General features: G+C 41.7%; 1 protein-coding gene across 6 annotated transcripts in view; it reads right to left on the bottom strand.

The window, feature by feature from the left end:
- The window catches only part of LOC120557980 (inositol 1,4,5-trisphosphate receptor type 1), an 83852-nt gene that overhangs the window by 45394 nt on the left and 25232 nt on the right, over nt 1–13226 (bottom strand). For 4 of the 6 annotated variants that reach the window (XM_039798740.1, XM_039798741.1, XM_039798743.1 and 1 more), the window contains 24 exons: nt 12917–13075; nt 12195–12367; nt 11542–11661; nt 11007–11201; nt 10261–10512; nt 10028–10169; nt 9769–9922; nt 9486–9676; nt 9236–9368; nt 9090–9144; nt 8837–9002; nt 8461–8634; nt 8279–8353; nt 8019–8156; nt 7794–7919; nt 7507–7707; nt 7164–7415; nt 6316–6441; nt 6086–6214; nt 5093–5119; nt 4549–4669; nt 4214–4398; nt 3980–4128; nt 3766–3877 (listed from right to left, as the gene is read on the bottom strand). In XM_039798740.1, coding sequence (XP_039654674.1) covers nt 3766–3877; nt 3980–4128; nt 4214–4398; nt 4549–4669; nt 5093–5119; nt 6086–6214; nt 6316–6441; nt 7164–7415; nt 7507–7707; nt 7794–7919; nt 8019–8156; nt 8279–8353; nt 8461–8634; nt 8837–9002; nt 9090–9144; nt 9236–9368; nt 9486–9676; nt 9769–9922; nt 10028–10169; nt 10261–10512; nt 11007–11201; nt 11542–11661; nt 12195–12367; nt 12917–13075 — 3555 coding nt within the window. The remainder of the gene's footprint in view (nt 1–3765; nt 3878–3979; nt 4129–4213; nt 4399–4548; nt 4670–5092; nt 5120–6085; nt 6215–6315; nt 6442–7163; nt 7416–7506; nt 7708–7793; nt 7920–8018; nt 8157–8278; nt 8354–8460; nt 8635–8836; nt 9003–9089; nt 9145–9235; nt 9369–9485; nt 9677–9768; nt 9923–10027; nt 10170–10260; nt 10513–11006; nt 11202–11541; nt 11662–12194; nt 12368–12916; nt 13076–13226) is intronic. The other 2 variants (XM_039798742.1, XM_039798744.1) reach the window with 1 other exon arrangement.

Genomic DNA, 13226 nt, shown 5'->3' with positions numbered 1-13226 from the left:
TGATATCTGATTGATCATTGTTTAGGTACATTAAGTTACCCGCGTTAAGCTTTTCACGTTAAGCGTTAGAATGTCCCGGCTGCTGTTGAGGGAAACTGTAGTCTATAACTTCCTGAGCGACTGATCGTCCATTTTTGCCCCCTTTACATAATAAATATGGCTATGAAATGGAACATGAAATACATAAATGAGGCAATACATATATAGGCATTAGTCATTATAGTTCAATAGCCTAAATACATATGTTTTACTTATATTTATTTCCGGGGACTTTTATTTATTCCGTCTATTTATATGCACGCGTTATATTCAAAGGAAGTTTAGTTATCTCACAGGCTCAGACTAAAAGCAGCAGCAAGCCTGCCTGACATCAGTGCATAGCATATCACTGCAAAGTAAATAAAATATGAATAAATCCGAGCGCGGTAGATTCCCAGGTCAGCTAGAGCGGGTTACGCGCAGCTCTGCAGACGGACCAGAGTCAGTCAGCACCGGGGGAAGCGAAGGACCAAGCTCACAGGGCTGGTAGCTAGCTGCTAGCTAGCTGCAGCAGCTAATATTAGAATATTAGACCCAGCACCGAGAGGGTCTGATCCCCATGATTTAAAACGAAAATCAAATAACCATTTGTTTTTAATACCTGTTTATGAAATGAAAATCAAATGAACGAAAAAGTACACGGACCCAGTCTGTTAAGTACAATTTCACCACTAATAAAACAGATCTAGAGATGATGTGCTTTATTTGCAACTTAAATGTAATTTTTTAATTAATACAAAGCAAACTCAGCAGAAAGAACAAGTATTTTGTTGGTTTGTTTCTCTTCTTCCAGGTGTGACTTAAGTACCCGTTGAGCTGCATCACAGCTGCACTATGTGCATGGACCTGTGCCAGTCAGCACATCACTCACCTGTGTGCAGAGGACAGGCAGCAGTAGCACAAACCAAGAAGGTTGGCAAGTCTGATAATAATGCAATTGTAAAAATAATAATAATATAATAGTAAAATCATGTTACATACACTTATGTTTCTTGCTTAAATTCACAGGGTGCACAACCAGGCCTGGGAGAGAAAATTACTGATGTCCACAAAACCAAACAGAGAAGGTAAGGTAAGATAGTAATGATGTTAAAGCAAGCTATGTACACCTAATATAATACGTGTTGATGTCTATGAATCTGTCTTTAATAGGAGCATACTATACAAAGACAACAGTGGAGAGTTCCTGGATCGGTCTGTCCTCAAAGTGCCAGAGATCTACAAGGACTTCACCCTTCTCTGCACCATCAGCGTATAATCAAAGTGATAAAAGAGAGAACAAATTATTGTTTTCTCTGTTGACATGAATAGGTGCCTGTAATGTCTGTCCATATATTCAATCAATTCAATAAATGTTGATAAGTATCACTGCTATTTCTTAAATCATTGTAGTTTTTCAGAGCAATAAGATACAGATTATTAAAACCATGTTCACATTTGCAACAAATTAAAACCCTGATCAAGGCAAATTGTTTTTCATGTTCCATAACATTTATAAAAAAAAACAGTACAATTAAATTTACCAGAGCTGACACTTGGTAAATAGCTTTAATTTACCTTGTCAAAACAATGAGTAATTCATAACAAATTGCACAATATTTGACACAAAACCTTAAAAGTGTATGGTTCATACTACGGTGAAGCAGTACAATGTGCCTATAGGATTTACTGTAGCAGGAACATTGATATTGGCAAACAGATGACCCAGGTTCAGGTGAGTTTGTGAGCAGGGTTATGAATAAAGATAAGATAGGCCTAGTGTTCACAAGAGGGATGATTCAGGTATGGCAACACAAATTAAGAATAATTCAATTAAATAGGAGGTATGTACAACTAGTAGAAGATAAATTAACTATACAAGAGCAATTAAGGTAAAGTTTTGAGGTGGCAAGCTAAAGTATAGTCAATAGCATGGAGTCAAGTCAACAGTGTACACCAGAATAATATATACTGTGATTAAGTAATGATACTTACTGTTGTCTGTACTAATATAACACAAAAAATAATACAGTGTTTGATGCAGTATGGAGAACAACCAAGTCCCATATGAACCCAAGAGACTTTAAGTGCAGCTGTTGATGATGTTCACTACAAACAAAACTTGCAGATGGTTGTAGTCTGTAGCCAGTCATACAGTAGGTAGATCTGGAGCAGATGGTTGTAGTCTGTAGCAAGCCGTACAGTAGGTAGATCTGGAGCAGATGGTTGTAGTCTGTAGCCAGACATACAGCAGGTAGATCAGGAGCAGATGGTTGTAGTCTGTAGCCAGCCGTACAGTAGGTAGATCTGGAGCAGATGGTTGTAGTCTGTAGCCAGACATACAGCAGGTAGATCTGGAGTAGCAGGGTGAATTCTAGCTATCATGGGTTGGTGATATGACACACAGATCAACAGGGGTCAAACCCCTCAGCCCCACCTGGATGAAAAGAAAGTAAAACAAAATACTTGTTTTTTCAGTTCAGTTTGCTTTGTATCAATTAAACAAATAACTGCTATTTAAGGAGCAAATAAGAAACCATATCATTTCTAGATCTGTTTTTATTATAGTGATAAAATTGAACTTAACATTACGTTTTATACAGATTGCTATGAATCTATTTTCAAACTAATGTTATATGAAGGAATGAAGACTAAATTCTGATGAACAACAAACAACAGTGATGCAAAACTGACACAAACAATCCAGTTTCTTGTGTTCTTTCAGTTATATTACAGTTTATGTTTTACTACTGGCTCTAACATGAAATTAGCCAAATCCCAGGAACATGGTTAACCAAACGAGGAAAAAATACAAAGTAGGGTCATCACATATACACACACTGTCCGTCATGTATGGTTCAATCTAGCTAGCTATACAATAAAGAACATATATTTGTTTCTGGACATCAAGCTAGGCTATATGCTAGCGCCATATGCTAGCTAGCTAGCTAGGTGCTTAAGTTATGTTACTCACCCTCGTAGTTGTGGACATAACTTCATACGTCCCACTTCAAAGCTTTCTCCCGTTTCCTGACGGGTGCAGGTGAAAGTGCGTCGACCATTCTGTGCACATTGTTGACATATACTTATAATAAAGCTATAAACGGCGCGGAGATATATAAACTTGGTTACAGTCAGGTTACAGTGCAGCCGCCCTCAACACACGTTCTAAAGTAAAGTGAACGCACCCTCAACGGGGTTGGGATCATTTCATTGGTCAACACTACAGCTGGCATTCTATTGGTTGTTGACTTTTGATAGGGTTATAACACACAAAAAATCCAAGCGCAGGAGAAATCCGAGAGCAGAAACTTTGCAAGTGAGCAGAATCAGCCTGAGTGCGAGGAGAAGGTTCAAAGCTGAGAGCAGGAAATCTGTCCAAACAACAACATATCTGAGTCCAAGCAGAAAGTTTGAGTGCAAGCAGAGCAAATCCAAGCGCGAGCACAAACTTTGAGCACAAGCAGAGCAAATCCAAGCGCGAGCACAAACTTTGAGCACAAGCAGAGCAAATCCAAGCGCGAGCAGTGACTATTTGAGTGTGAGAGCAAGGTTTTGAGGGAAATTATTACAAAATCTGAACGTAATATCAGTGAGAAATGCTCTCAAATTGAAAGAATGCGCTCTTGATTAAAGATAGGAATATAACTCCATACATATACAGTACAATAAACAATATATGCACAGTCATACCATACTCATGAGGTACATCGCCCCATCAGGTCTGTGCCTTGCAGCTTCTCCTACCTTCTCTCCATAACCACGGTCTTTTGTCATCATCTCTCGCAGAGTTTGAAGAACTTTGATGCAGAGTCTTTCCTCATTTTCCTCTAGCAGCTGCTTGGTATGTTTGATCAGCCTGCACATGTACAGTACATTAGTTTGTCTCATTTATAATGAATACACATACTTTTACGCCAATTTAATATATTTAGCTGAAAAAGATATTTTCAGTTCTTACTTGCATATAAAACCTCCGCTCTCACACTTCTTGCGCGAGTCTGTGTTTTCGGGGAAGAGCAGCTCGGGCCGATGCAGGACGTCCACCAGAACAGACAACTCAGCCTGGACCAACGGGCGCAGACGGTCCTCAAGAGCTGACACAATGTCCTACCGCCCAGACAAATAAACATCCTTACTGCCTAAACGATTTCACACACATAAGTAAGCGGAAAAATGCTCACAAATAATGTACCTGCAGCCTCTCGATGATGTTCCTGTAGTCCCGTGAAGCGGTCACCACAGAGTCTCTGCGTGCAGCGTTGCGAGCAGAAAGTCTCCAGCTCATGGCTGTCTTCTGGACAATGTTGTTGGATTTCACAAACAGGTTGTTCACCTGGTTGTCCAGGTCCACAGGGATGGCTATTGCTCTGCCTTTGGCTGGTGGGTACACATAGAGACGCACACAAGCAGTGTGTGAAGATAAATCAACTCCAGTAACTCTTTAACCAACTGCACATGATGGACTGATTTAGACTTTAAAAGTAAGGTCTTGTGAGACAGGCGCTGACGTGAGGATCTTGTTCTTACCGACGTCAGAAAGCACCTTGATACAGTTCTCAACGGAGCCCTTCTGGACTGGGACCAACCAGTTACAATGGTAGACCCTGAATACTGCCTGCAACAGCTGCACAAAGACTGGCTGCCTGGTCTGAGAAGAAGATGTTGGAAAAAAGGCTGTAGATTATCATATTTATCTAAGTGTTACTGGACTAACTGCTCTAGTCTTTAAAGAAAGGAAGAAGTCCCTCAACAACATTTAAATTACCCATCTGTCATCTACAGTACAGCACCAACAAGCTGGACCATAGCCTTTTAATAACACACACACACACACACCCACACACACCCACACACACCCACACACACCCACACACACCACACACACACACAAACACACACACACACACACTCTTACTTTTACAGGAGACCCATCAATCCCCAAAACTATCACCCAGTCAAAATCAGTTCCCTCTCAGAATACTCACACATATATAAATAACAAGGTGGAGACTTTTCTCTTTCTATCTTAAACACCCAACTTTGTGTTTTCCCCACTGAATTGAACAAATACCTTCAATATTTTCCCCAACAGAGAAGCCTGCAGTAAAGGATACAATCAGTGAAGATGTAAAACAGCACAGCTGCATCACAGACATACTTCCAAATACATTACTATACATTTCAAAACCAGCTGTCATTGCTGGAGACATGTTAATTGCTCTATAATGCAAAGCTTGAATTTGTAAATGACACATTTATAACATGACCTTGTTTGTTAACAGTGTGAGATGATAGTCCCAAAATGTTTCTTTTGTGATTGCATCAGAGTTGACAGAAAGTGTGATTATTTGACTGGTCACAAAGTTATTAATAGGAGCACTGAAAATATATATTTTGTGAATAAAAGATTATTTCTATGAAATTATAACAGTTTGCTGGTAAAAAGGGGAACAGGATGCCAGCAATCACAATCCCGACTAACTGGTCTTAACTTTGTTATGTCTGATTAGCTCTAAAGGACCATGACTAACATTGCTCTGATTAACACAAATGAACGGGACGAGAAAGGGAACATTCATTCTCTTTCACGACTCGCAATGATGTTAATCAGAAGAAAGAAATTCTGAGAAACTCCACCGAAGCACTGATGTGACCAATTAAGGACCACTGCAGCGGATGGTTGGGTTGTAATCTAAAAGTCTGGCTCTTGCATAATGGGTCTCAGATGATCTCAACAGCTTAATGGTAGGGGTATGGTCCAGAAAGATGACCTTTTAAAAAGAAAGTGCACTGGACATTCCAGACATACTGTATGAGTCAAGGAAAGTTTATAGCAACAGGTTTACATTACACCTGTTTTTTGTCAACATGCCCACAGTGGCTGTTGATCAAACCTGCTTTAATCAAATAACAGAAAATAATAAATATTTTCTTTTGGATTGACATTGGATTAGTTTTCACATTCACTCAGCACTTTAAAAGCTACCGTATATGCTTTTCAGCTTGACTGCTTTTTTTCTTGCATAGTGTTTCCTAACTTTTAAGACAGTGGGTGGGTGCATACCTGCAGGCTGGTGGTCTGGTCAGAGAAAGGCGAGCTGAAGAAAGTCGTTACGATGCTCATGACCGTCTCCGTCACATACCGCTCTAGAATGATGTCTGCATGCTTACGGTCGCTTGTATTGTTGCACACCTGTAAGCACCAAATCATCAACACAATTGCTTGTATTTTAACAATCCTCATTTTCTAAGTGAAGTGACAAAGTTGCCATAGAGCCTTTCGGTGTTTCTTACTCTACAAATGTCAACCAGGAAGTTCTCAAAGAGTTTCCACATGTGGTTAGAGGTGTAGATCTCCTTCATTTCCACCTCAGTGTCCACATAGCAGTGGTTCAGGAAGTTGATATAGGCGATCTTCACCTGAAAGATTATGATTATGATTAGGGTTAATATAAACTTGTGGTGCCAGTCAAGGATGGTTGACAGTCAAATACAACAAAATATTACTAGGGGAGAAACACAATTCAACATTGATGCACAAAACCTTAAACACTAGTCACAGAATACTTAAAAAGCATGGGATTTAGATGCAATGAGAATTGTTCTGTAAGCCTTTGCCTTCCACGACATTCCACTTCCAGGATTGCTCTGTTGCCAACGGAAAGTCCGTTACCTTCTGCCTTCATTGTGTTGGAATTTTAAACTCTGTCGATTTATGAGGACTACGGTTAACTGCTCCTCAGATCTCTGCAGGGTAAATCGCGACAGCTAGCTAGACTATCTTTTCAAATCTGAGTTTCCTGTTGCACGACTAAAACAACTTTTGAACGTACACATAATCCACCAAAACAAGTTCGTTCCCGAGGCTGTTTTGCAGTGGCACTGTGGCTCTGTCCGATGCTTAGCGCCGCCCACTGTGATTGGTTTAAAAGAAATAAACCAGAGCACGTTTTTCTCCCATCCCGGAATAGTTGTGTGGACTAGCCAGACCCTCCTCCTCCGCAGCGCTGTGGAGGAGGGTCTGGCAAAGCGAGACTAGTATTTACAGAGTGCTGCCTGAGTCTGCTCCATAACTGGCTTATTGTTTACAAGTACGGTTGCTGTAAAATCCTCAGCATGGCTCAGTCTGAGGCTTATCTCACCTCAGGGATGCAGTCCTCATGGATCACCACCCGCACTATGTCATCCAGTGGTAACAGGGAGTTACACTTGATCTCTGTGTAGACATTCTTGCCCTCAGTGCAGACAGCCAAGAGCTCCACCAAGTGTATGTGGTACATCAGAGGACTGTTCTCATCCATGCGGTCTCGCTCTGATCGCATCATCTGGACCAGTGTCTGGAAGGAGGCGCGGTCATTATAGAAGACCAGAACATCTTCGCCAGCATTCACCAGCTGTAGGAAGAAACAAATATACACATCAGGACATACACACAAGCGAGTGTAGCATAATTCAAACATTAGAAAGGTGGAAACAAGGCATGACCTCTGCCATGACGATGTCCTGACACTTTTTGATGAATTTATTCTCTGCTTTGACGATAGTCTGAAGGAACTTGAGGTACTGGACGTTGCGGCCGTGTGTTTCGATGCAGTGGACAAAGTGCTGAACAACACGCTCATTGATCTCACTGCACAGCTGGAAGTTGTTCATGAAGATGTGCTGCATGGTAATAGCTTCTAAAATCTGAACAAAAGAAGGAAGAAAAGAATTTAGGTTGCATAGTAACACTGTGGGTATCTTTTAGTGTGTCGTCTGGCAGGACTGCTCACCCCTGGGTTGAGGAAAAGATTGATGTGCTTGTGCAGCAGGGCTTGGTTCTGCTGGTTTCCTGCACAGAAATTCTGTAGAAACTGGTGAGCTAGCTTCATGATATCCTGCATTCGCAAATCTTCTCCCTGGGGAGGGGAAAATGGCCAATGTGAAGGTTTGTCCACTTTGACACACGCACAAAAAGTATGCCACTGAACATTTCACTAAAAGTGATTGATTGATACCTTCTCGTAAGGGATCTGGAGGAGCTCAAGGACGACAGCATGAGCCCCCATGTTCCTCAGCAGCCTCTGTTGCTGTTTCTTGCTCTTCCTACCTGACAGACCTTCTTGGACACACAGCCTGCTGAGCCGCAGCAGGATCTGATAAAGAAGGAAAGAAAATGTGAGGGGGTGAGGTATGTAAAAAAGGTCTCTGGGGCTTTGCCACAACATTTGCAACATAGGCAGGTAAGAACTTGTTAACTTAGAAGTGAGAGAGTTACCTCCTTTACCACCCTGTAGTTGTAACTGCTGGTGCTTTCAGCTTTCTTTGGTTTGTCTGCACCCCCTGAATCACCCTACAAGGTACACCAGAGACCATGCATCAGAGAAAAATGCCTCCTTTAGTAAAGACACTTAGTAGCAACTGGCTTTTCACTGTTTCAACTGTTACAATATAGTGCACCTTTTTATGTTCTGGCTCAGTGGAGAGCCCCTCTCCTGCATCCATGCCCTCGTCTGGCCCCTGCCTCTTGTACACCCAGAGCTCAGACTTCTCTACGATAGAGCGCAGCTGGTCCAGGTCTGACTTTATTTGCTTATAATTTTCCACATCTTGGCTGGTGACCAGCAGCTGGACCTGTCCCAACATACAGTACAGAGCAGAAGAATGGAAGATGATGTTGATCCAACATTCACATGTTACTGTAAATGCATTTGTGTTTGTGTGCTTGCATGTGTCAAACCGGTAAAAAGAATCAAATGCACAACAAACTTGAGTTAAAGTGGTATGACTTCCATTGGTTCAGTTGTTAGCTGCAGCTGTAAGCTGTATACAGTACCTGCTTAAAAGCCTGCAAGACGTCCTGCCTTTGGCTGAAGTGCCTAAAGAGCAAGTGGAGGGCTCTGGACACCAGAGGAGGATATTCATGCATGGTTAAGTGGAGAAGGACCCTCAAGAAGGTACGGCCACCATGATCGTCCAGGTCCAATGGGGTGTTCTCTTCACTAGACACAAACAGAACACACACTCAAATAGAAACACACCCTCTTTCATGTATTTTGTGACTTTTCCTTGATTTAAACTGGGATTACCTTCCACCAAATATCCCCTCTGCCTGCTCTTCTATGTGCTCAAAGTCCAAAGCCCCTGCAATAAAAAAAAGATATTTGCGACCAATAAAGTCAATTTCATTGGCCCCACTTTTTTTGTAAAATGCAGCCATGAATGTTACCCTGACCTGGCATGTTGTTCGGTCCTTCCACTGCTCCAGTTACAGATAATTCACTCTGGGAGTTACTCTCATCAAACTCCCTCTTAAATATAGACAGCAGACAGGAGATCCTGTAGTCCAGGCGGACATTCAAGATGAACTACAGGGCAAGACAGAAAGTTTTGTGTGAAGTTTCATGTGAATATTTTTAGAGGATGTATGTGTACAGTATCTGTTGTACGGTATACGTGTACATGTATTATTGCAGGTCCTTTACCTGCAGGATCTCAATGATCTTGAGCTTGGTGTCCATGACCAGTATGTCCTGTTTCTCAGGTTCAGTCTGGGTCTTGACTGTGTCTCCATTGGATCTGGTGTTTGAAGCCGTGGGGAGGAAGCCCCCTCCTCTCAGGACCACTTGAGACATCAGCTCTCCTACGCCATGAATGGACCTCATCACATTACTTCCTGGAAACAAGCACACACATGCACATATACAGACATCAACTTCATGTCCATGAGATATTTGGTCCTCCACTGACCAACCATGGTGTTCACACCTTTACTCTCATCTTCTTTGTCCAGCTTGTTGAAAGGAAAAACTGTGTTCACATGGACACAGTCTAAAATAGCCAGCAGGATCTTGGTTAGTCTCAGCAGGTCACTGAAGTTGTAGAAGCCAAAATATATCAGGTTCCTGGCCAGATTCACCACCTAAACATGGAAGATACAGTAGTAAATAGGTTTGCGGGGTTTGCCATCAAAACGTGACTACTATGACTTGAGTGTGGTTAGATGTCAAAAATTTGCCGGACTGACCTCAAAGGTGAGCTTGTTCTTCTCTTTATCTGCAAAAGGGAAGCTCTGACACACCACGTCTCTCAGGTAGTTCTCAACAAACTCCATAGTCAGACAGAATCGCTCCTTAATTTCATCTTTAGATGTTCCATCATTGTCATAACTGCAAGACAACAACAAAAACGCACAAATGAATCTACAACATAGAACATAATATACAACGAACATTCCATTACATTTGTCCATGTACTGACTCGTCAATTGCGATCTCAGAGGGGATCTCAGACCAGAGTCGAGCGTATTTCACAGGTGTAACCTGCTCCTGAGGATCACGATCCACATGCATGTGCAGCATCATGCGGCAGAAGGAGGCCCGCAGATCATAGGGCAGGTCTTCATCTGACATGCATCGCAAGATCAGGTCCACATCCAGCTGGCCAGAGATCTTATTGATTGCCAGGTACTGGCGGTCCAAACACATCCTGGCAAACAGGTTCAGCTGGTATCTGTAACAGCAAAATGCTTTTTTGTGTTGTTTGTTTTACCTTCACATGTGACCCATTCTAGGGCTGGGCGATATGGAGAAAATCAAATATCACAATATTTTTAACCAAATACCTCGATATCGATACTGCAATGATATTGTAGTGTTGACTATTGGTGATTTCACAAAATATTTACACAATGAGATTTTGATAAATAATCATCAGTAATGTGGATATTAGATTAGATAGCGATCTGCGAGTCGCCAGCTGAGCAGCGCCACTGTATTGAATATTGATATAATGACTAAGTGGGTAAAGGCAAATAATAGAACAGTTACAACAGTCTGGGAAGTTCAGAAAATGACATAACTTTACTGTAATGCAGTCTTTAAAACCAGGAAAAGACAACACTTATGCCATATCACGATATTACGATATCCAAAATCTAAGACGATATCTAGTCTCACATCACGATCTTCCAGACAACCACATGGATAATAAAGCCCAGTAAATACCTGTAATAACTGATCACCTCCTGGTCCTCCTTCTGGGCCTCCTTGGCATCCTGGGCAAGCTCCCTGATGCTTTTACTGCGGATCTCTTTATTGCTGTCTTTCCAGAACAACCACACCTCCTCCTCATCCTCCTCTGACTCCACAGAGTTCTCCCCGAGCGACGCTCCCTCGATCTCAAATCTCGACAGCACAAGTCTGCAGGACAGTTTAGTTTTTTGGATTTTAACAAAAACATTAGGATTAGAATACAATGACTGCCAATGGCATTACTGTTACCCTCAGAAGCCGTAAAAAAATAATTTCAAATAAATACTGGATGGGACAAGCATAGTAAACACATCTGTACTGCCCTAATTTTATACAGTCTATAGTACTGCTATAAAGACTGGATCAGTAAATAATATATCCAACTAGGGCCATCATTAACAATTATTTAATTATCTTCTAGAGCTCAAAGTGATGCCTTCAAATTAGTGCACATTGTCATGAGGAGCATAATACAGAAATAGGTGAAAGCAGAGGGGGGAGTACACACTTAGTTTCTATGAGGATGTCTGCGTTAGCTGGATCCAGCACTGCGTTACAGATGAGCTCCTGTGTCACAGGGATGGACTTATTCATTGACACACACAAGTCTGATAGGTAGTCCAGGAACCTGGACACACAAACAAAAACACACACACACACACACACACACACACCCACACACACACACACACATACACACACAAAAACAACAACAACAACTCAAGATTAACTCAAGCACCAGCAATGTAAAAGCATAACATCCTTGTAGAGTAAATAATGTACCAATGTACCCTGACCACACGTTCCAGCACACTTTAATTTGATTACTTTAAGAACACTATACTGATGTATCCTAACAGTAAAGGGACATTACAACATATTGTATGTTAAAATAAAATGTCCAATGTCCTTACTTACTACGTCAGCTGCTGGCTGTATGAGTTTACAGTATATGTTTGTATGAATGCTCTGCGTGTGGGTTTTAGGTGAACTCATTGTGTGCATACATGTATAGAGGACACAGTATGATGAGGAAATGCAGATTGTAATCAGGATATAAAAATAGGCCTATTAACACTTTATCTTTCACATTATTTGATCTTTGATTCTGCCTTTTTACACAAATCCCAGTGTTATGTGGTGACCGACGCATACACAAACCTGGGCTCACGGTTCTTGCGGACCAGGCTAACAAACGTGTCAATCTCTGCAGCAGTGATGTGTTTTTCCAGCAGCTTGCGGTTGTTATGGAGCAGAGCTGTGATTGTGTCCTCAGCTAGAACATCATAGCCAATCTGTTTCTGCATGAAGCGAAACTGTTTGGCGATATACTCCTGCAGGACAGACCGACAGTCTGAGCATACACAAACCAAAACAAGACGACACACACTCACTGTGACAAACCTAGCTCCTTTATCTTTATCTCTTTACATTCTCCAGAGGGACTATAAGGCATAACCTTGTTATGTCTATATCCATTACCTTATCTGTGTGCAGGAAAACAAAGCACGTTTACAAGAACCAGACTGCCTCCTCATACAACCTAATTAAATTACCTCTCTAACAATTACACTGAAATATGTTTAAAAGAAATTGATTATTCTTGGGAAATAGGAATGTCAAGCATTTGTTATTTGAGCTTGTATCACTGTGTGGCTCTATAGTATTCATATTAGCAGACAATTTGCTAAAGGGGCTCGACGGGTGAACCTTGCAAAATGCACAGGGTATTCAGTTACAAATCATCATATCAGAGCAAAGGCCTCTTTCACTTGCCATTAGACTTTATCAAGGGAATTTGGAATGCACCTTTACAGCGGCACATAGACCTATGTCATACAGTGCCATTGCACATAAAGCAGGCTAGGTCTAACAAACTGTACCTGGTTCTTGCGGTAGTCCTGCTGAGAGTGACGCAAAACCCGGTAACATAGGCGGCAGATGTGTCTGAAGGGGGCATGCCGCTGGTCAGCCAGCTCCTCCAGTCGCAACATGGGACCGTCCCCACTGTCTGTGAATGGAGCCTGCAGCAGCTTGAAGATCTGAATACAGGGATAAGATTGTGACAAGCGTAACCGTACTGAAGTTAAAGCCAAAAGAACATGCTGATACAGACAGCAGGCCTGAGAACTGTGCCACTTTGAGTTATGATAAAGATTTGAGGTTATGGGTTCAATGGAAAATTTAATCTAA

This window comes from Perca fluviatilis, chromosome 4 (assembly GCF_010015445.1).
Source record: "Perca fluviatilis chromosome 4, GENO_Pfluv_1.0, whole genome shotgun sequence".
Taxonomy (NCBI): domain Eukaryota; kingdom Metazoa; phylum Chordata; class Actinopteri; order Perciformes; family Percidae; genus Perca; species Perca fluviatilis.
The sequence above is the reverse complement of the archived record's forward strand: the minus strand, read 5'-3'. Positions and strand labels throughout refer to the sequence as shown.